At 38.6% G+C, this 24380-nt stretch overlaps 1 protein-coding gene across 2 annotated transcripts in view; it reads right to left on the bottom strand.

Annotated features, from left to right (window-relative positions):
* Window positions 1-24380, bottom strand: part of gnav1 (guanine nucleotide binding protein (G protein) alpha v1) — a 35216-nt gene that overhangs the window by 2154 nt on the left and 8682 nt on the right. For both annotated transcript variants that reach the window (XM_004539016.4, XM_076885136.1), the window contains 6 exons: window positions 21445-21537; window positions 20787-20947; window positions 18642-18770; window positions 5525-5654; window positions 5257-5328; window positions 2034-2121 (listed from right to left, as the gene is read on the bottom strand). In XM_004539016.4, coding sequence (XP_004539073.1) covers window positions 2034-2121; window positions 5257-5328; window positions 5525-5654; window positions 18642-18770; window positions 20787-20947; window positions 21445-21537 — 673 coding nt within the window. The remainder of the gene's footprint in view (window positions 1-2033; window positions 2122-5256; window positions 5329-5524; window positions 5655-18641; window positions 18771-20786; window positions 20948-21444; window positions 21538-24380) is intronic.

Below are 24380 nucleotides of genomic sequence, written 5' to 3' on the forward strand. Positions count from 1 at the left end.
GAGTGACTGAAGGTTAAGTGGATCGAACCACCAACCTGATTAGTAAATGACTTGGTCAGATGTGTGAAAGTTAATTTTCTTAACCATGGAAATAATCCTGTCATCGTGCACTTTACTATCTTTCAAATGTTTTTGGTGTTGCTGAGCTGCCCAGTGCATTCATTCATATTAAAAATGATCAGGTTGTAGATTTGGTGAATCCCAAAGTTTTTTTTAGGTTTATCTCCATTTTTTAGCCAAATTATAAATTTGCACAAGATGTTATATTATACTTTTCCTTATTTTCTGTCATTACTGTTCCACTGTAATGCCAGTGGTCATGATTTGAAATGGTGAATGTTTATTTTAATCTCATTTTAATCACGACCAGCATTTTTAAATCATTAAATTTAGGCATACATGAGTAATCCCTGTGAGGCAGAATGTTCAGACTGCTTTGAACACTCGGTTTTAAACGGTTTGCTTTTCAGTTTTTTTGTTCTCTGTGATGTGACAGAGCGGATATCCGAGCAGCTCCACCTGCTTGATGTTCAAACCTTTTGTTTGCGAGGCGCAGCACTTCTGAGGAAAAGCGGTTTAAAGGGAGAGGAGTTAAACAGAGGAGTTTATTTCAGCCAGAGGACGAATTCAGAGGTCAAACCAAGGTGCCGTTTATGATAAATAATGATTATTTTGAACTGTGAATCTTCTGTAGTAGGGTCTAAAAATAAAAGAAGTCGTGAGATGATTTATGAGAGAGGAAAGGAATAAAAAGCAAGTTGTAGTAACATTTTATACTAGATAAGAATAAATACTGGGATGAAGTAGAAAGATCTTTTTTAATAACTGTACCGTTTGGATATTTTCTTAATTCAAGAGAAAACTACGTGGTCACAGGCTTTAAATTAAAGTTGTGGCCACATTGATTGACAGGTGTACCCACACAGGGCAGCTGGAGCAGACAGCTGTCCACCAAGCCTCCTCCCAACCATATCTGACTAACCTAACTGGACCTCTCATCTGTGTTTGTGCTGTTGGTACTTTTTCAAGCAATAAATGGCATTATCTGACAAATAACAGCTTGAAGTTTGTGCTTCAGTTTTAATAAGTGAAATTCTAGTGTTTCATTAGTCTGTTACTAACCACTAATTAGCAGATTTGTGTGTCTGTGCACTGCAGCTTGCTTCAAAATTGGACTTAATAACAGCACTTGAATAAATGCACTTAGTCCATTTCCACGACTGATACTAACCAAGCAGAGAAGCTAAACTAGAAAATAATGAATCAACAGTCCAGCCATCCAACTTCTGTCAGCTCCAAGCAAACAAAAACACAGCCTACACACATAAAAATGCCGGGAGCTGCTGTATTACTCATCATCACATCTGAGGTCAGTGTGAAATAGACTCTTGCTCTGCAGGCTGACCCCAATCCCAAGTGTTTTAGCATTTTTATTGACATTTGCATGCGAGCAGAGGGGACACGGCCCCTGTTGAGCCCACTGAGACACGAGAAGTGAAATGTTGAGCAGATGCAGAAATCCCCCCAAAATATCACAGTTTGCAGCAGGCTAAGAGCTCATCATTCATTGTACGCGTTTAAATCCCCTAGGTGACGCTGGACTAAATTTATGCTTTTATGACAGCAAATATCTATATTTGTAAAACGTGTAAGCTTCATTTAACTCTTGATAATTTAAAAAGTTTTGACATAGTATTGATGATTTTTAAACACTAAAACCTGGCAGCTCAGTGTTGGCCAAACAGATAAATACCAACATTAATTTTTTATTATAAACACATATGATAGCGAGCATCTAAAGACAAATTCAGGCTGTGATGCATCTGCTGTTTTTCATGATGGTATTCAATGTTTGGGTAGTTACCGTAAATTGTGCAGTACTTTCTATGCAGCTCTAAATGCACTGTGCTTTCAGACAGCACTGCAAGATGGTGAACTTACTGTCTACTGAGTGATTCTGGACACAGCCATGGACTTTTGCATGCTATTATGCTGACCGTGGTAATAACATTCCTAATGAATATCAATCCTACCTTTAAATTGCGGTAAATACAACCGCAGATGTCGCCCAGAGTGCAAGATCTTGTCTTGAAAAAGGTCTATCTTGTTCATGAATAAAATCTGCAAAGAGAGAAAAACAATGAGCTGAGAGAAGGAGTTCATAACAAGAGGAAAATCAGTGTGAAAGAACAACTGTGAAAGATCACGTTTGCAACTAAAACTCTGCAGTAACTGTGGAAAAACATGAAATCCACTCGAATAAATCACAAATATTCACATTAAATGCAAAAATCAATAGCTGTGTTGACACAAACATCGTGTGTTGATGGTGGATCAATGGCTTCGCTCACATCAATGTTCAGTAATCTGTCGCGCACTTTCCTGCAGTCGAGTTCCACAACCTCAGCGACTCCTTTCGTAAATCTGTCTCTTTGTTTACTTCCTCAACCTGACTACAACTAAACTACACCGCTACTTTTGGCTTTGTAGTGTACCAATTAAAACTCAGACCAGGTTTTCCCTTTCTGGCCTGTCTGATCACAAAAAAAAAAAAAAAAAACAAGGACTAGTTTTTTCCAATAATAACAACAGAGGGGAAAGGTTGTGCACATTTTCAATGAACAAGAAATTGGGCGACACCTAGGTGTGCAATTATCACTGACCAGCCAAAGTGAAAAGTTAATTGAGGTGGAGGTTACAAATTTCCCTCCCACATATAAAAAAAAAGGGTATCATTAAACACTTTTGTTTAATGAGCCTGTTGGCCATGTTAACATGCAGGTCCACACACACAACCCTGCACATAAACACGTCACACAAAGATACTTAATTGCCTATTTGGCTCTAATGAAGCCTTAAATACGTTTTTTTTATAGCGTAAAAATGAATAACCTACTAGGAGAGGATTTGGTGCAATACAGAAACAATCACATGAAGAGATTTTCTATAATACACACACAACTTAAAACTTTAAGTTAAATAAAGCAAAAAAAGGCCTTTGTTTTCTCAGAGATTGGAGTTTCCTTTTTCCAAAGGTTAATCAAAAGTGTTAAAAAGAGGTCGCAGCCTTTGCATCACTGTATTCTAAGTGGACCGCAAATTCCAAATTAGTGGGAATAAACTAAACAAGTTCATTACACGGTTGTTTTACTGTGATCGTCAACCAGAAATGGGAATGGAAAAACAGAGAGCCAAAGATCATCCTAATTACAACTCGCCGTTTAATTGCAAGTGACAGCGCGCTGAGAGACAAAAGGCAGAGACAGCGATCCGTGTGTGGAAACAACATTTACCAGACACATTAGCTTTATGCTCGTCTCGTGGTGTCATAGGGAACAATCGGAGAGCGACAAAGATTTAACTAATTTCTCCTCGATTCATCGGCGAGCTCCGCCCGCCTGAGCCGAGCTGTCAAACTGAACCGAGGTTCCCACCTTTTCTGGACGGGTCCTTTTTGTTTTTTGACTTTAAAACAAAGGCAAAGTCTCTCTCCCGTCTCACAGAAAGACATGTTTAACATTTTCCTTTCCATCGCTTTACGCTGTAACCTTGTAAAAATATAATAAAGTGGTTTCCAACATAAGTCTTGGAGCAACATGGTGTTACAGGAGGGTTAACAAGATAGGAAGGAGTATATTACATTAGACACTCAAGGACATCTTTTTCTGTTTGTATTTATTTGTCAGGGACTTTGTACAAGAACATCACTCTCCCAAGAGAAGAGATGCATTTTATCAGATTTAGCCACTAGCTAATTTCCATCTGCAGTCCCCGAGCAAGTCAAACAGGAATAAAATGCACAAAAAACAAACAAGACCTATAAAAATGTAACAGATTCCCGGCCTAACAAACTGAAACACGGCAGCTGATATAGAATCACAAAACAAACCCAAGTCTGATAAAAATAACAACCATCAAGAACCATCAAACTTATATAGCATTAATCTTTAAAAGGAACTTAAACATTAAACAACTATTAAGAGATTCATGTTCACAGGACGTTTACTACTTTCTTTTGTGGCGCATTGAGAGAAAGCACAACTTCTCGAAGGAGCTTTAGACTCCCCTCGAGCTGCTCTGAGCTCTGTCCTTAAATGTTTTAGGACAAAAAACAGTCTTTAAAATGAGATGCATACCTGAATATAGAGGTAAATTCCCAGAACTTGAAATGTTATATTGACTACGAGTGTTATAAAGACGAAACTGCAACAGTTTGCTATGTAGGACTTGATTTTTAAAGGATTGGTTATAATGTTGCAACACGAGCAGCAGTTTCCTTCAAATTCCTTTCAAACTTGCAGAAAAGTAGCTTTGTTATATTTTCATAACTTGCACGTCTTCTTTTGTGTTTTGAAAAGCCAAGTGAAGGAGATAAAATAATAAATATTTGACTTCAACGTTTTCTATTTTATGATGATGAAAAAAAAAAGTTTGGAAATGGTCTCTGCTGGTATTTTGTTACAAAGTGTGTTGTTATCAACTTCATCAATATTCAGCTGAAGATTTGACTTAGTTGAAACCTTTTTTGTAACATGAGACAGCTTCCTAGCCACTTGCTCAGCACTGCTTCCACTCCCACGGGAATCACAGTATCACATCTGCATTCATTCATCAGATTTTACTTATTAAACTCTTTATTGTATTACAATTAAATTTTGATCTATTGAGCACTTCACTTTAAAAAGAAAAAAAATCATCTGAGCCCCTTCTTTTGTGTATTTCTTTCCCTCTTTGATCCATTTTATCTTGTTTCATTGAGGAAAGTTGTTTTTCATGTAATTTGCCAGCTTCTAGGCTAAATAAAGTATTTCATCTTACTTTATGTGGATAGTAGCTTACGCTCTCTAGCACCTGAGCCACAGCTGCCTGATAAAATGAGACTGAAATGTAACACCAATAGCGGTCAGACTGAAATATCTCAGCAGATATTGCCATTACGTTTTCCTGATGGATCCGATCGTTTTTTGTGATCCCTTCAACTTTTCCCCTTAAGCCAAAAACTGTTGGGAGCTACTGTCAGTCCTCGTTGAGAGAACTGAATTTGTTTTGTACAAATTACCAGTCTGATAAGATGATAATGAATAAAACTAGCCCACTTAAGCACAGAATCATCACTTATGCAGTTTCACAACATATTTCTGATTTAAAAAAGTGAACAATTATAAAGCCAGTCTATGAATAAAACACGTCTCCTTCCTATGATGATGCTCTGTGGACTCACATCTACCCTCCTGAGGTCAAAGATGAGTTTCTCACCATGGATGTGCTGCGGAAGAAGATATTATTGCAGATGGAGGAGAAGAGCTTCATGCTCTCTTGAAGACGATTCTGCAGAGAGAAGATATTACAACCATCAAACAGCTGCAGAGAGAACAGCAGACACACTTTCACTTTAAACTCTGTCTTTAATAGTAGTCTGACCTAAAAAATAAATCAATAAATGAATAAATTAAAAAAAGACTTCTACGTTCGGTCACTTAACAAAACAAACATTTGTGAATGAGTGATTCTGTGCATGCTGTACCACAGAAGGCTCTTCCACCAGGGTCATGTCGTATCCGCTGAGCGATACCACGAATAGCACCGCCCTGACGTCCTCGAAACAGCCAATCCACTTCCTCCGCTCTGTTCTTTGACCTCCAACATCGTACATCCTACACACAGACGAAAGGAGGGAACGAGACAGTTTAAACATCTAAAGAGAGATGCACAGCAGTCCGGAGCGCTACTGGGTTGGTAGTTACTTGCTGATGAATATAATAAACACACGTCATTCTGTGAGATCCCAGAAAGTCACTATCAGTAATGAGGAACCACCTTCACCTCACTGTTTTTAAGAAAAATAAAAGGAATTTAGAATATTCATACCTTAACCCTGTGATGTCTCACAACATGCCATAATATCTGCATTGAAAAGTCTTTGTTTCAGTAGAACACATTTTTCACAAAATCTATCATGACATAGAAGATAATGACAAACTATAGGTGTGTGCTTCTGATTCGGCAGATCAACACACTTAATCAGGAGTGCTCAAGGGGCTAAACACACATTACAAACAGTGATTATTCACCCAAACATTGTATTACCTTTACTGTAAGCAACATATTATTATTATTATTATAGTTAGCATAAATTTATAATCCAGATCTCTTGTCTGTCATTTTACCAAAACGATAGAAATCCTGCTCATTTTCATTCAAGTATTTATAGACCACATGTCTGTGTTTGCGATTAAGTGTATGATCTGAGATTGTGCCGTCAGCGTGTTCATGACCTCCCATATGGATGATGAAGCCTGCTGAAGTGCCTCAGGATGCCTCTCATCAATGACAGATTGTATTGGTTTTGGATAAGGTCATATTTTTGAAAAATGCTATTTACACTTACACACACACAAACAAGGAGCCTCGTGCCGCACGTCTCTGCAGACCCCCCCTTACTTTTTCAGTTTTTCCAGAGACAATCACACCGTGGCACACAAAACGCGTAAAGGTCAATGTTCTCCAGAAAGATGATAGAAAGAAAAACACAACAGGAATAAGAGCCGAGGAACACAGAGAGCACCACAGATCAGTTTCTGCCACTTCACCCATTTTTCAAAGCCAGATGTGCCACCTTCCTTTGAGCATCTGTTGAGTTAGTGCAGCTCTTTATTAAGAGGGGAAATGAACATGTGGAGACACAGACACACAGGGGAAACAAACAGGAAAGACTGCAACATAAAGATGAGATTTATGCTGGAAATTTTCAGTGGAATTGTTTCCAGACACAGGAGCTGTCATTGAAGCTAAAGTTCATTATACAAACCTACTAATAAGCCACGTGCATAATGACACCTGTATTACAAATAAATGTAGTAACGTAGGATTTCTGATGTGCACACATACTGAGTTTAACTGTTAGTTTCCGAATTATATTGAATGTAGTTAGCATCCAGTGGATTGCGTTCCAGCAGAGTGACGTTTTTAGCTAATTACTACTACTAGCATGTTGATGGTTTGCCAGTTAAATGTAATATTTGCTCATTAGCGCTAAAATTAAAACACAGCAGAGGTTTATGGTAGTCATGATTTGGCAGGTACTTGTTCTTGAACAGAAGTATAAACCAAATTACGGATGAGGACAAAATTGCTAGCGCCCCTAAAAAGAGAGCAAAGGATTTTCAGCATAGCATTTCTAAACATGCTAGTTTTCTTCAGGAAACAAAAATATATTCTATTTGCACTTAACAGATTTTTAACCCCCTAAAAAAAACCTGACATTTTTAATTAGCCCTAGCACAAACCACTGCTGCGTGATGATGCGTTTCACTTTTAGTGCTTAAAGCTTGTGAAATCAAGTTAAAACTGAGCGTAATCTTCCAATTTAAACACAGCGCAAAAACCTCAGCAAGGGTTTGAACTTTCACTTTTTTCCAAAGTTTGAGAAAAAACATTGTTGATGCTCACAAAGCAGAGTTATCACAGCGTTTCCAAGGGTCAATAACCAGACCAAGAGGTATCATCAAGTACTTCAAGAGAGCCACACAGTATAGAACAAGCCTGGCAGAGGTAGGAAGCAAAAGATTAAGAAATGAGTGAGACGTGTGCCTAGACCGCAGAACAACTGCAGAGATACTAGTGAATAATTTAACCAAGACAGGAATTGTAGTCTCAAAGAAGACAATCACTGGAACCCTGCACAGGAATGGACTGTGCAATGAAATCTCATTTAAAATCTGTTGGCTGAACTGAGGACCAAGATCCATGCCAGAAGACCATAAAATGTAGAGGAGCTTGAGGGATCTGACAAAGAAGAATGTGCTGGGATTATTCAGGAGATGTGTGTTAGACCTACAACAAATGACTGTCGGCTGTTATCCAGGAAAAAGAATACACTATAGCCTCAGCAGGGCTAATAACTTTGGAAAAATCTAAAATAATGCAAGCATCCAAAATAAAACTCAGATATTTGGAAAGGCGGTGAAAAATCCCTTCATCTGTCTGGAAAATTAAATGACATTTCCATAAGCTAATAAATCTGTCAAGATACACAAAAGCCCAGCTTAACCAAAACAACATCACTGACATATTCTGAGTAAAACGCTCAGGCTTCAAACTGCTCAAAATTATTTTTTTCCTCTAGTCAGGGCTCTGGATGATGTCACTGAGAGCCTCTATCATTTATTATGTTGCTGTAACAGTTACTCCACCGAGATCTGTAAGCGCTTTACTTAAAATGATATTTACAGTGCTAAAATACAATTATAGTTGTCATCCATGAACTTACTGTTTATAAAAAAAAAATGATAAAATAAAGCCCATAATCCATCTTATATTAAGAATGTAACTTACAGTTATTTACTTGCTAACTAAATACTAAATAAAATGTGTTTTTGATGCATTTCTATTTCTGCATGTTTGTTTTCTTGTTTTTTTATGGCAGGTGGTCTCTAAAAGTTTGCACATTGAAATGTGCCTATTAGAGCCTCTCAGTAGATCAGTGGTTCTCAGTAAGTTTTATCAATTTTACGTGACATACCACCTTCAGCACCAGTGCTCAATAAAAAGCTGGAGGGTGCAATTTGAGTTAAATGGACCAGGGAAATATTCATCTGTCAGCCACAGCATTAAAACCCATCTGCTTAACACTGTGTGTGTCCTCCTTGCGCCAGTAAAAACAGCTCTGACCCATCAGGACACAGACACCTGTGCTGATAAAAACCAGTACACTGGCAGCGAAACCTTTGGGTACCATGAGGTACATTGTTTGGCTGTTGCAGTGGCAGCAACAGTGTTTAGGTGTGTGGTACATCCACGTGAATATCAGGACAGCTGCCATTATTTTTTAATGCCGTGGCTCATCGGTGTATGCTGTAGCATTTAGTTTGATGGAAAGCTCCTTGCGTGGCTCTACTGCGTTTGTAATATTCTCAAAATGAAAAGTGATGAAACTCCCAGCATCCAAACGCCGACCTCGCCTGCATAAAGAAACACATTTCTTTCTATAAGACATCTCTGTTTATGTCATCCTTCCCTCCTCTCACCCCTCCCCTGCTTCTGCCCCTTGATGTTCACCCTCATCTGCAGTGTTGTAATTGTAATTACCAGAGCAGTTGATGTTAATGATCCAGGAAAAGACTCAGAACCTTATTACACAGAGAGGTCAAAGTTCAAACAGGACCTCTGTATGCTAACTAGGCTGTGTCTGGGCGTAAAATTGCGAGACTGTACACACACACACACACACACACACACACACACACACACACACACACACACACACACACACACACACACACACACACACACACACACACACTTACTTCATCAAAAGTGTCTGAATAAGGATTCAACAGAAGTGCAGTGCTGTTAGTTTATTATATGTTTTTGAGGTATGTAATACAAGTTGCATGTTTTACATGTAAAAGATGGCTTCTCCTTCTGAACTGCCTCAGTGCTTCATGGCATTTGTTTCATATCCATGATCTGAATCTCTTCTTCTACCCCAAACATGCTCTATTAGACTGGCATCCGGTTGCACTGTGGTTATAAACGTAAGAAAAAATATTCAGGTGGGCTGTAGTGTTAAAATGATGCTCAGTTGGTACTAAAGGACCCAAAATGCGCCAAGAAAATGTACAAGACACCGTTAGACCATCACCTCTTGCCTGGGCTGTTCACAAGTGTTATCATGTTAGGTGTGGTCTGCTACTGCTGTAGCCCACCTGCTTCAAAGGGTGACATACTGTTTGAACTTTGGCTTTTCTGCATTGCTTGGTTTTAACAAGTGGCTACTGTTACTCTCCTTTCAGGTTGTGGCAGTTTACCCACTCACCTTGGACATGGGTAAACTTTGACATGTGATTTTTCTCCAAGAGAAAATCACTGGATATTTTTTCCCCACTGTCTCTGTAAACCATAGAGATGATTGTTTGGGAAAATCCCAGCAGATCAGCAGTTTCTGAAATACCCCACCAGTCTGTGTGGCACCAACCACCATGCCACATTTAAAGTCACTTAAATCACCTTTCTTCCAGATTCTGATGCTCAGTTTGAACTTTGGCTGCATCTACATGCTTAAATGAGCCGAGCAGATATTTGTATTAATGGAAATTAAAGCAGGTGTAATAAAAGGGGGTTGACTGTTATTCATCAAATCTGTACACTAATAAAAATTCTAAAACAATATATAGTTTTAAAAGTTGTTCTACATAGTAGATTAACTATTCTGTCTTTATACTAACATAAGCTAGTTGCTGTTTGGCCCCACACGCACACACACGGTCTCAATCCTCTCATTAAAGTCTTAGCAATGTTAGCGTGCAAATTTCATAAAACGGTAAACTGTTCTTTTGAATTATTTGTTTTGAATCCAAGAACACCAAAAGCTCACACTTGGAACATTTTCAACTTAATAAAGTGTAATCATGTGTGCCTCAGGTGTCTCCTGTTACATATTTCAACTAATTAAAGAAACTCATCTAGCGCTCTGCAGCTTTTTCAGAAATCAAGACCGTCAAATGTGATTTGAAATAACTAAACAAAAGTGGGTCAATAAGGTCAACTACAGCTGTGGGAAGTGTGGGTGGAGGAAGGCAGGCAGACTTATTTTCGTACAGACTTCCGGCACACCACTGTAGTGTGAGATCAGTAAAAGATATTGAATTATTTAAAAAATGAACATTTGGTCATGTTCATTATTCAGAGCCTCTATAATATAGAAAACAAAGTTTGATGTTACACACTGGTTAATGTATTAATATTTTACTACACGTTTACTTCTACATGGACGATTCCCCACAATGTTTTTGGTTTTCAGTAAATCTCCTGTAACAAAGATAATGTGAAGCAGAAATTAAACACAGCTGTACAAAAAGATCTAATGACAGATTTGGAGGATTTTATACTTCTGATTTAGTGCCTGAAGAATTTAATTTTGAACGAGAACATAAGACGAGAATAAAACTCCTGAAAGGGTTCGTCCTCGATTATAAAACTAGATTAAAAGACACTTTTTTTTTTTATTTACCAGCAGACACACAGAATATGTACTAAACCAGAAATAAGCTCTTATTGGTCTATTAATTTGTAGAACACTGCTATCAGTGGTTTCACAAAATTCTCATAAAATGCATTTAAGTTTCTCAGAAAAAGTGATTTTGTTTGGAAAGCAAATTTGGAAACATCAATATATTTAATTTTTTTTCTTTTGAAAAGTTTATACTCTATGCACGTTGGATTGGAGATCTACCTGTAGATTGATTTCAGATTTCCCCATGTTCAGCTGGCCTGCTGATTCATTTAAAATACTAAATTCTTTGGTATGTCCCAAAAACTGAAGCTTTTTGTTAAACCTGTAAGAAATTATGGTATTTTTATTTGACAATACTTTATGGTTGATTCGATTTTTCACTTTTAAATGGGTTGAATATACTTTCTACAGTTTTTAAAAATGTTGGATTTGTATGCCACCACCATAGATGCAAATGTTAATCTAAATGCCGTTAAAAGATTACTTTTCCCAAATAAGTAAAGTGCCTCATTGCACACCATTCCAAGCAAATGTTATTATACTGTTGTATTTTACAATTAATTTTAATTTTCTTTCATTCTGACTTTTTCCTTTTAGTTCAGTTTAGTTTCCAGAGTGAGTTTTCTTATTTCACTTTACTTCTCATTGTTTGAAATTGTTTTAGTTTAGTCTTAATTAGTGTCAGTCTTTGTTTGGGAGGTATATCAGAGGCATGATAGGTATTACAATAAAAACGGAGCACTCACTCTTGTAGACATCCAGAGTCCCATTATTGCCTCATCAAACCAAACAGATACTAAAACTAAAGATATTTCCTCAATATTTTTTTATTGTACTGTAGCTCCTTTTCACAAAGGTCAGTTCGTTAGTTTTGCTTTTTCATGTCTATTTTTAGTTTTCCATTTAGTTTTATTTAAGTACAATAACCCCAAATCCACATTTTCACCTTCGTGCTTTATAAACTCCAGGATTTATCCAGCTGCTTCTGTCACATAATCAATAAACCAGTAACCCAGTCCCAATGAGAGCATCGAAAATGTCTTACAGGTGCTTCGGATCGTGAGCAGTCATGCTGGTATATCCGGTCTTAGATTCCTGTCCAAAGAAGTCAGTTTAGGGAAAGCTGTTATTGTTGTAGTTCAGAGGTCCATCTCTCTATCCATCCATCCCTTCTCGTCTGCTATTCCAGGGGTCAAAAAAACCAAAGCAACCGAAAGCTATTTTTATGTAATTCTTGAAAGAAAATACTACCTGGAGCTCCAAAGCATATGAGTCTAAAGTGGGCTTTTTTTAAAAATGGTATTTATTACATGTTTGTGGTGTGCAACTTAATTTTTTTAATATCTGCTGCTATAAAACAATGTCTAAACTTTAGGATAATAAATGTCTCATCCTGATACAACCTATTCCATATATAAATCATCCTGTTAAAGAAAACAAAATCCACCAGTGGATCAAGTATACCTGCAAGCCAGTAGTGTTGGTAATGAAATCACATTAAAATTCTTGAACACTTAAATTCTTGTTCCAATCTATGTGAACTATAAAGATGAGCCATTTGTACATCCATGTGAGGTTCTGCAAAAGTAACAGGACTTTTATAGCCAGTAAAGATGAACAAAGAAGCACATGTGGCTCTGAAGACAGAGGTCCCTGGTCTGATCTAATCTTTCTATTTTTTAAGGCCAATGCATGTTGTTCTCTTTCACTTGCTGTGAGAGGTCATTCAACTATATGTTGTGTTCACACAGAAAATGTTTATACTAGGAATCTTTTTTTCTACACAACAGATGAATAAATAATAAAGTAATAGCCTAAAAACCCTGTAATTCCTAAATCTTTCCTCCAATCTGGATCGAAATAGCACTCAAATAAACCTAAAAGTCTGTGCTTTACCTCATATTACTCATATACTTTAAACTGTTTTTGTAAACTCATAGAAGCTTCATTTTTAAACTTTAATTTGTGACTTAAAATCTGATGATTTAGTACCTTATAAAATGCACTAAATGAGTCAGAATGAAAACAGACACAGGCCTAATAGCACTTACAGTGATTCTTAAATAATAGAGGGAAGGAGTACAGGGCGCAGATGTGGCCACTGATGAGAAACCTTATGAACGAACAAGCGAGACAATCATTGAAGAGAGGGAGACTGTTTCGCATTGTGTTAGCTCTGAGTGCGGCCCGAATGGCGACAAAACGACACCAAAAACTCGCCTCTGTAATAACACCACACTTTCTGAAATATCAGCAGGTTACTAACACAAATGCTGGGAAGTAATATTTTAAATGTGAAATCAAAAGTCTTTGTTTAACAGTAGGTTAAAAAACAAACAAAAAAAAAAAAACTGCACACTTCCTATGTCTGAAAGCAAAAACTCACCCTTTCTCCCCTACCATCTACTTCTCCAAATCCCTGTAATACCCATTTTATGGCCAAGTATGAAATAATTACATTAACTTATGCTAAGCTCTTCATCAACCCTCTGGGTTTAATCTTTTCAAGTCACAGAAGGAAATCCACACACACTAATGGTGCAGAGTGTCAATTAACTAAAGCCAATTATTTATCTTCTCCAGAATTCAGATTAGAAAGAGGCTGCGTGAGATGCTGGGCTCCTTCCTGCAGCACCACCTGGGACTCCGCTCCCCCAGCTCTGATCTGACACCGTCACTTGGTGGTGACGTCAGCTTCTTAGTGTTTCACAAAAAAAAAAAAAAAAAAAAAAGCAGAAACTGAGCAACTAAATGACGCAATTAATAAGACTGTGAGGGAAAGGTAGCATTTATCACCACAGAACAAAAGATTCGGGCACGATCAAAGGATCTCAATGCAGTGAAATGTTTCCTGAGTTAAAAAACAAAAAAAAAAACAAAAAAAAAAACAAAAAAAAACAAACAAACCACAACTTACTTTTGTCAAATCAAGTCAAACATGTCACGTCTGCAGCATCCAGAGACATAGTAGAAGCATTTAAATGTCACGCCAATATCCCAGATGGCAGCCGTGTGCTGACAAACTGACTTTCTCTACAATGTTTATATGCTAAACAGAGATCGTATGAAGCGCTGAGGGTAATGTGTTTTATTATTATAATTCCATATGAGATGTAACGTCGAACTGAGATGAAGGACAGGTTGATATTGTGGTGGGAAAAAGGGGGAGGGAGCGCTCCTTTGGTGGATATTACTGACAAAGAGGTGGAAAATAATCTGATTTTCTGGAATATGATGACAGACACAAACCCACACACACAGAAACAATGCGAACTGTGTTGCCTGTACCATAAAAGTCACACCGGTAAATGGAACCGCAAAACCAACTATTAAATTTTATGGTCTGTAGAGGTCAGTTGCTAAAGTTCAATAAGAACTTACTGCTCTGGAGTAAATCATTTCATCCCAACTCTGACATTTTTTTCCCACCAAGTCAGGATTATGTTTCATTCATTTCTACAAGAAAATGACTTTGATGGCAAATTTTACATAAGAAAAAACTGTGTTAGCTTTGCTATCTCCATAACGGCCTGGACATGACAACAGACACAACATCAATTTAACATTCATTGCCTGATTTGAGATTTACATGATTTTTAGCTACACAAACAGCAGGATTTAATATACAGACCAGAATCATACTAGATATTACCTCTAAAAGTAAAGTAAAATTAGCGGCTATTGGGGATATTATTTAAAGACAGATTAATTTTCAGGAAAAACACCTACAGCAGTCACCAACCTTTTTTGCATCACGGACCGGTTTATGTCCGTCAATTTTTTCAAGGACTGGCCTTTAAGGTGTCGCGGATAAATACAACAAAATAAAATGATACGACAAAACCTGTGGTATTTTGTAAATATAATAAGAAATGTGAATTAACTGTGTAACTTTATTAATAGCGTCCTCCTGAAATGCGCCAACAACATTGAGAGTAACATCCTCCTCTCTGCCCCTTAATGCTCTCTGGTCACTATGGTAACAGGTAAATATTTCTTTCAAAATAAGACACAACTACAACACAGGAAAAGACCCAGAGTCAACCGAGTTAACGATAACAAACCCTGAAAACCATTAATTTCACGCCCCAAGCCTCAACTCTCGTGGCCTGTTACCAAAAGACTTACATGGCCTGGGGGCTGCAGACTGCTGACCTATGTCACCAAACTTGAAATCTCCAGTAGAGTGAAAAATAAAGTCACTACATAGGTATAAAAACTGCAGTTCCTGGAGCAACCACTAGAGGCTGTTTAATTCAGAAGTAAAACACAGAAGTAAACTTGTTTACGGCCTGACATAAAAATATCTTTTTTGGTCTTTGCAAATAATTTTCTCTTTCAATTACATTTATGCAGGGGACGCATTCTTATTTAACAGACTGGCTTTCAGTAATATTAAGATTTTAAGGTATGCAAGGGTTAAGGGCGGGGCCACTTTAGGGACAAATGTTAGACTGATGACAAAATTAACATGACATGGGACCGACCACCTGGTGAGCTTTCTTCAGGCCTGCATTCCACCTCTCTGATTAAAAATGTTATTTAACCTCCTAGGACCTGGCGTCCACATATGTGGACATCACATTTTGGGTTATTTAGACCAGAATACTCAATTTTGCTTTACGAGGACATTATACTGCTACTGTTCTATCAAACTTTTAAACGAATATCGTCATATGTGGCTCTTATTTTTCTTAAAAACAAAAATAAGGTTAAAAAAAAAAAAAATCTGGTAATTATTTGTTGTTCATTGGGCCCCAATATGCCCCAATATGCCCAAATATCAAAGAGAAATTAAAAATGCATACTGTGGAAGAGTGCGGGTCTTAGGAGGTTAAAAAAAACAAAAACAAAAGCACTAAATCTTGATGGCTAAAAGGCTGAAATCACTTCAAAAAACACTGTCTGCAACCCAATGAATGACATTCTAGGTGACTACATCCATCTTTTATTTGCAGTGAATATAATTACACCTTATAGGCAGGTCAGTCAGTTTCTTATGTACCTGTAACTTTAGACTGTACTTTAACTACAACCTGAAAATCCTTCAAATGTCATACATTATCATCCATCACTGAATAACATCTGATCTGTCCCAGATTAACGCACCCAAACACAGACAGAGTAAGAGACTGTATGTGCATGTGTGTGTGTGTTTTACATATAAACATTTTATATTTTTATCTCTTCTCAAAAATAAAACATAAAAAGCTGAACATTTCATTTTAACAGCAGGAAATGAAAACTGTCAAAGACGATCAATACAACTCGCAGCGAATGCTCTGGCAGATTTAATTGACATATAATTTTCTAATTCTATGCTGCATTTCATTCCATCGGCCCTAACTCTTCTCACTCCCAAACGTACTGCTGTACGTTTACTGATTCAGGTGTTTAGATTTCAGCCAACAATTCAACTTGTTTTGCCAGTAAAAGCACTTAAAAGTGACGGTTCATATCAATCACATACAGTTCAGCTCACATTTTTACTCAACTTTAAACTCCTGGCAGCACTTCAGATGAATTATAAAGTACTTTGATGCTTTCACTTGAACTGAAACCTAAACTTCCTCCAAAAGTATTTGTGTTTTGTCTGCCACCTGTACGAGACTTTCAGCATTTTACTGCTTAACTTAAAATACCCAAACACAGGTGCATTTGCTCAAGAAAGTTTTGCTCTGTTTTTTCTTTAAATTACTTAAAAAAAAAAATCTAAGCTGAAAACAACAGCTAGGGAAGTAAGGATTAGCAAAAAAATGGCGTCACTTCCAAGCCAACCTCGGGAATTCCTTTATCCACACCTCATCATCTTTAAATAATTAGCAATTAAACCCAGTCAACACCCAAAGTCTCTTGTGCTACCTGTATAAGGACAGTCTGGGTTATAGCCTGATGTAACACCTCTGCTCATAAAGGTTTCACCAGGAGAACAGCTACAGACTACAAGTCTTATTTAAGTTACAACAAAACATCAACCAAAAACAGTAACAAATAATCCCAACAAGAAGTGATCACTTGTCCCCACAAAACAAGTGGTCTGATATGACTACAAGTTTCCACAGCCATAAAATTCAGCAAGATAAATGCAAGTGTCCATCTGCAAATAAAGAGTCACACCCACACCCACAGTGTGGCAAAGGAACACAAAGTTACTTTTTTTCCAGTTAACCACATTTACAAGTTATTCAACAAAAGTGGGCCGCAACTCTAAAAGTCACACTACAAAAGAACTGCATCATTATTCAAAAGTCACCAATAAACAGTAATGTAGATGAACACAGCCATGTTCACACAAGGCTATAACCAAACACTTTTCAAAATAGCATAACCAACCACGCCCATCTGCAGTACTGTTCCAGGAACGTGGCAGATTCCCACCCAGAATAACCAACAAGCACGATGACCTAAATCAGCAAAGAAAAAAATACTAAAAAAGATATGCTTCAATATAAGGACAGCACAGCCATCTAGCCCAAAGGATCCCGGACAAACCCCCATTTATGTAGCACAGACGGACACAAGAATTTTTGGAAATATTGGTTTTACTTTAAATTTCTTATAATTAGTGCTGTCAGCGTTAATCTCGTTAAAATGACGTTAACACCATAACCGCATTAATGCCTCAAATCTCTGTTAGTGAGTTAATGTGTTCATGGGGCTGCACAGTGCTAACGTGTTAGCACGGCTAGCTCGTTAACACGTTAGCGCCGTCCAGCCACACCCGCATTAAGTCCCTTATAGAGATTTGCTGCGTTAATGCGGTTATGGCGTTAACGTCATTTTTACGAGATTAACGGGGACAGCACTACTTATAATCTAAGAAACAAAAACAGCCATGACAGCATGATGAGTGCAACCAAAAACTGGTGCTACCCAATTTATTTACACACCAAAGGTTCTTGGACTTCAACTGGAAGGACAGTTGGGGCTGCAGAGCGTGTAACAGTCATACGACAAATGTAAAAGAGTATTTATCAAAAAATCTGATAATAAATATTTTTAAAAAAAATGTGTCACTAATCAAATGAAGCACCTTTTAAGTAAGGCGTTGAATATTTAATAAAACTGCATCGATTTGAAATAAAAATGACTATTTTTTCCTTTAGTGACATTTATTCTGCATTAGTCACACTGCAGAGAAAATCAAGTTCATTAGTACCTATTGCCCTGTCGTGACCGTCAGTGGCTTCAGGAAATGAGTTCAGCCATAGGAAGATGATAAAGAAGGTGGTATTATGTGACAACGGCCCATTGATCAGAGATGAATATGGTCATCTGACAGCAGTCTCCTGAGCTCAGATACCTGCCCTCTGCTGCTCCACTGATAAGACCGAGCCACTGATGCTTCTGCGTATGTGTGTGTGTGTGTTTGTAGATGAGCATAAAGCCAACTGATAGGTGTCGTATTGACGTATTGAATGAAGCCGCCCATCTCCATCTTATATCTCAGGACTATCATATGGCTGTAGACTGAGATAAGACAGTCGCAGCTAAAGAAGTGAAGTAAGTCGGTACGACAGGCGCTCCCTGCAGAAGTCAAGAGCAGACCTGACAACAGCAGCTCTGAGTGACTCGGTTCTTGTATGCAGAATCATCCTTCACCTTAATAAAAAAGAAAAGTGACTACCTGAAAATAAGGTGGTTGACTTTGAACTGGGTCTCTATCACGCCTGTCGTCCTCAGTCGTACTCGAAGGACGTCTGTCTCTGTGGGCACGTACTCAGGAGACATGATGCGGCTCATGTTCTCAAAGAAACTGGGAAAGGAGGAGGAAGGAGAAGAAGACAGAGGGAAGGGTGCAAAAAGGTTAAAGAGCCAGGAGAAACAAGGGGAAGAAGAAAGAGAGCGGCAGGGAAATTAATAACTTGAAAACAAACTTGAGATCAAAAGAAAAATCAGGTATCACTTACGGGAGTGGAGGCTAACACATTGTGTGTTTGGTGTGGCTGAGTGCGTGTGTTGGGTGTGCAGCGATAAGGCTGAAGCCCCAGGGGCCGCAGCGGTTGATCACGATGAATATTCACACTGTGGTTTACCATAATAACACACTGAGGCACAGCTTCTAAACACAGATTAGCTATTTACACAGCTAGTGTAATCAACTGTATCGTGTGTGTGTGTGTGTGTGTGTGTGTGTGTGAGTGTGCCTTCAGTAAAATGTGATCTTTTTACACACACATTCACACGATGGCATCTCCACCTATGTGAACTGACTGTGACATTCTCTACCCGTCATCCTGAATTCGTTTCTTGGACAGCGACACACATCCTGCTGCTAAAAAAAAAAAAAAAAAGTTACACAGGGCAAACAACATGCAAGAGCCTGTTTGGTACTTCTGTTGTTGTGAGGACCACTTTGAGCTTTAGTCGTTATTTTACAAAGCCAGCAATTTAAAAAAAAAAAAAAAAAAATCTGTTTGCAATTCCTCAAAATACTGTATATAATGCAGATTTTTGCACTGCAAGTGATCTGCAAAGCATCTTTTTGCAGACGATGACTCGACTCAGCTGCTCGCCAGCTGTTTGCGTTCTGGTTTTATTCAAATGCAAAAGCGAAGTTGCTGAGAAACTATATTATTTTCCGGTTAATTCGCCATCCTGCAGAAATTTCGTCACCATTTGTGGAGGGATTTCTGTTTTAAATTTCTGACATTCTGGCTGGACTCTCCGTACAAGCAGTTAACAGATGGCAAGAGATTTGCAACTGTTGCCAGTTTATCACAGTTAACAGTTGGAAACACCTGAAACGTCTAACAAGCCTTTTTATTGGAAATCAGTGAAAGGGGTTTGATTGAATCGACAGACCAGCAGTATTTTTACATGGTTTGACTTAACAATAGTAATCATAACAACAGTAATGGCATCAGTCAAATTCAATTATAAGATGTTTTGTGTGTGGTATTATTGCAATTGAATCCATTTGTGGTTGCGTCAGGAAGGGCACCTGGTGCCGAGCTGCCCACTGTAGCAACCTGTGTTTTCATTTTTAAATATCATGTTTATCGTCAGTGCACACTCTTTGTGTTCGTCTTTAGTTTGTCCTCATTTTCAAGTTTCTGCATATCCAGTTTTCAACAGCAAACTTGGTGAATCCAATCACAACAAATGACAGCAGACAACAAACATCTTAATTTGTGTTTAAGAAAACACAAATTAAGATCAAAGAGTAATATATGCATTGTGTCAATAAGAGTCCTCATAAGTACTATAGAAGCACAGTGTGTGTGTGCATGTGTGTTTGCAAGAAGGTGATGCATGGTGGTTCTCAGTAGGAACCAAGAGTCCTGTCGGTGTAGATAACCCCAAAGCGAGGCCTCTCACAGGGGCGGAGGATGAGATCGGACGGCCTCCTGGTGGGTCAGCGCTCTGTCTTATTTCTGTTTCACACACTCTACTTTCTTATTTTCAGGCTTCAGCCTCAATTCTTTGCTTTCACTATGGTGTCATCACTTTTGTGTCTAATCACAATTTTTTCCCTATACTGATAATTTTAAAAATGCCTTTCCTCCTTCATACACGCATCCAAAACTAAAATAATATCTGGTTTATGTATGTATTTAATGGCTTTTATTTTAAGATATACAACAGTTGTGGAAGTATATGTGATTCCAAACTGTGGTCTATCTTCCTGCACTGTTTACTTTCTTCCTTTCTCCAGACATTAACTCCCAGTGACAGTAAGCAGATGGCTCAGCATCAGCTGCTAAGTCCAGCTAATTAGTCCCCTGCATCTCTTCAGCACAGCGTGAGTCTGTTCTCGAGGAGTACTCACTACAGCGCCGAGTCATTGAGCTCGTACTCGTATCCCCGGGCGGCCGCGGCCCTCACTCCCTGGTCGGCCCACAGGCAGGACAGAGCATGGCTCAGGAAAGGAAAGAGCACCTGGTCTTCGTCAAAACAACGCCCACACGACAGCACGGAATGGGCGTGAACCTGCCAGAAGACAACAGGGAGACAGAAATTCAGATTAATGATCAGGGAGGAGCGATTGGTCAGATAGAAGGAAGCCCAAATGATAGAAAAGTTTATGAGTCTGTCTCCACATCCAGACTTGTTAATCACACAAACACATACACAAAGAGATGCTCACACACACATTCTGATGACATCTAATAGAGGAAATACTTTGGTCATCATTGCCCAGCAGGATGTGCTGTGTAGGTGGAAAACACATGCACTCTGATAACTTTGACAGTAAAGTTCAAATTAAATTAAACCTCACAAGCAAACCACCCACCAGTGGCCTAACTTTATGCTCTCCTTCAATGAAAGCTGTGTAGCTATAGTGCTAAGATGCTGCCCTCTAATGGTGATCCAGGTGACGTGCAGAGACACAAGAAGCACAAAACTCTAAGAGGGCAGGAGCAGGATGACAACGACAGAAAATAAAAAGACCAAAATTGAAGGTGAGAGAAGTCGAACATGAGTACCTTGTTTCTGTTGTTAGCCAGGTTGATGCGGAGGGTGCCCATGCCATGGAGGACAAATTTCATGGAGGTCAGGAGGTTATCGAGCACTGCCGGCTGCCAAAGAGCACAGAGCAGAGGTCAAGTTCAACCACAGGATAAAAGGCACTATCGAGCTGTTTGAAGCTTCTTCTCTGATCTTGTATTGTAACTGACTTTCACCAATCAGAGCTCCTGATCACATCTTCATTTGCAAAAAGCAGCTGCTACCCACCAGGGAAAACCACCCAGTTTTCCTCATGTTACAACCCTGGCAAACACTGCCCCTGAGTGGTTAACCCCTGATAGTATACTTTGCCAGTTCAGGTTTGTGGACCTCTGAGACCTGACTCATGTCCTTCCTGACTTGGTACTTGGAACTTAGTTGAGTCCAGTCAGTGTATCTGAGTGTGGCTGGGATCCCCATCTGTTGGACATTTAGATGATTCTCCTCTGATTCTACTGAATGTTATAAACTTGTTTTGGTTGTATCCTCTTGATTAAGTGATTGTGCTGTCTGCTATATAAATAAATCTACTACTACTAGCCCACCAAAGCATGTCCAGTCCTCTAACATAGAAAGAATGTGATGCATAAGATCCTGAATACACCTGAACAACATAAATTAAACTAATTTCAAAAATCTGTATTCATGCTTACACACCTGGAGATTTGAACTAACTCAGGTTGTGTGTGTGTGTGTGTGTGTGTGTGTGTGTGTGTGTGTGTGTGTGTGTGTGTGTGTGTGTGTGTGTATATATGAGTTTTTGTCTCTGTCTATCTGCTACCAACTAAAGATAAGCTTCACATTCCATCACAATTCTACCACAGTCTGGTTGCTCTCCTCTTTGTGTGTGTGTGTGTGTGTGTGTGTGTGTGTGTGTGTGTGTGTGTGTGTGTGTGTGTGTGTGTGTGTGTGTGTGTGTGTGAGAGAGAGGTGACAAGGCTTCACCTAACCAGAAGAGCTGAGCAAACAGCCCTGCATTGACTTGCATCACAAATAAGTTGCTTTGTGTTTCGTCCCCCTCTGACTCACAATAAAAGTCACTCAGAGATATACAACTTAATATCACAATAACTTTGTCACTTTGAGTCTTAAAAACCAAATAATGTGTTCAGTTTTTCCTGCTTTATGACCGTGAACTTCACTAAAAATCAGAATGCTTCCGGTAAAGGGACGAGATTTGAGATGTGCAACAAATAATATAGGAAAAAAAAAAAAAAAAAAAAGATATCCGCCTGGAGCTGCTCAGATTTGTTAGGTCACTTAGTGAAAATGGAGGAAAACATGCTAGTCCTTATTTATTTCTTTTACAGAAACTGTTCTAACGGTTGATGCTCAAACCTCCACATAATGACATCAGCATGTATGCAAACAATCTCTGTGAGACTGCACTACACACTCAAGTTTCACATCTTTTTTTTCTAGTCTTCAGTCTGCATGATATCACTGAGAGTGCTTATTATGTATGGTCATCTCAGGGACAACACTCTGGCTTTAAGCACAACAGCCCAATCCACTTGTGTTAAAACTTGTTTTTTTTATGAGGAAGCCAATCAGAAGGAAACTTGTTTCAGACAGATGAACGACTTCACATATTTACATTTTTCTTTCTGTTGTATTTTTCGACCAGCGGCAGTGCTGCGAAGCAGTGTTTTAATACACAGACCTTTGCGTGCATGCTGTGCACAAACGTAATATAGGAAACAGTTTCCCAACGCCCTGCTGATCAACAGCTGTTGGCTGCAGATATGTCAGCATGTCAGAGATGTCGGAGAAGACCGAGAGTGGCAGCTGATTTGAATTATACACAGCTTATATTATTCAGAAAAGAAATGTTTATGAAGAAGAAATTTCAATTAAAACAACATCACATGTTTATATGTTAATATATACTTCATCTGCAGTCACTTCTGATTTCAAACCTGTATGGCACAATAGACAGCATGCTGTTGTTTGTCCAAAGCTCAAAAGGTTTAACAGAGTTTATATAAACTTGATTATATTTCCAATAATTACTATAATTTTAATATTTATGAGTCTTTCGAGATTCATTGGCTCATGGGGGTCATTCGAAGTGGAAATTCACGCCTGCACTGGGCAGAGTAGTGTACAAATAGTGTCTATATGTGCCCTCTATATGGATACATGTGCACTTTAAGAGACTGAGGTTTTACAGACACGAGACCACTAACTATGTGATATTAAGTGGTTACCTATTTTGGAGGTGTGACAACTGTGATAACAATGTAGGCTCAAGTCACACAAGCCTAGAGACCGGTCAGTCACAGCAACCACTATTCCCCCTGCCAGCTGGTAAAAACCACTATGGGATTGCTTTGGTCGCTGGCATATTGCTGTAGTGGAAGTGAAAGACTCGTCTGCAAACACTGTCCAGCTTCTTTCCGAGCTCTAGTGAAACTGTGAAAAGCGTGAACGCAAACGAGAAATGGAGACAGTTCGACTTCAAAGTGAAAGTTGTGCCTCTGCCCTGCAGCCAAAATATTTCAAATATTCCAAAGAGCACAACTCTTCTCCATTTCCAAGCTTGGCTAGTAGTTACAAAGTATTTGCACATAAAAAACTACAGGCAGCTGTGGCAATCTGCTAGTAACCAAAGCAATCACCTTTGATGCAACCATTTCACCCAGCAGGAGCCAGCAGCCTCCAGAAACCACTGCCAATCAGTCAGGAAATACATGTTTTTCTGTAGCAACGAGCGCTTGCATCACTTCCAATATGATAGACAACTCTTGAGCAACTCCACATGATGTCACACGAGAAACCTCAGTTATCCGTTATTGCCAAACAACTTTTCTGTGGCCTGTGTATTCAACCCTGTGTCAGAGCAAAATCTGAAATATTCACAAAAAAAGAAATCCATTTGTTTACGTTTACGGACATTAAACTGCAGGACGTA

Source organism: Maylandia zebra, linkage group LG6 (assembly GCF_041146795.1).
Source record: "Maylandia zebra isolate NMK-2024a linkage group LG6, Mzebra_GT3a, whole genome shotgun sequence".
NCBI lineage: Eukaryota > Metazoa > Chordata > Actinopteri > Cichliformes > Cichlidae > Maylandia > Maylandia zebra.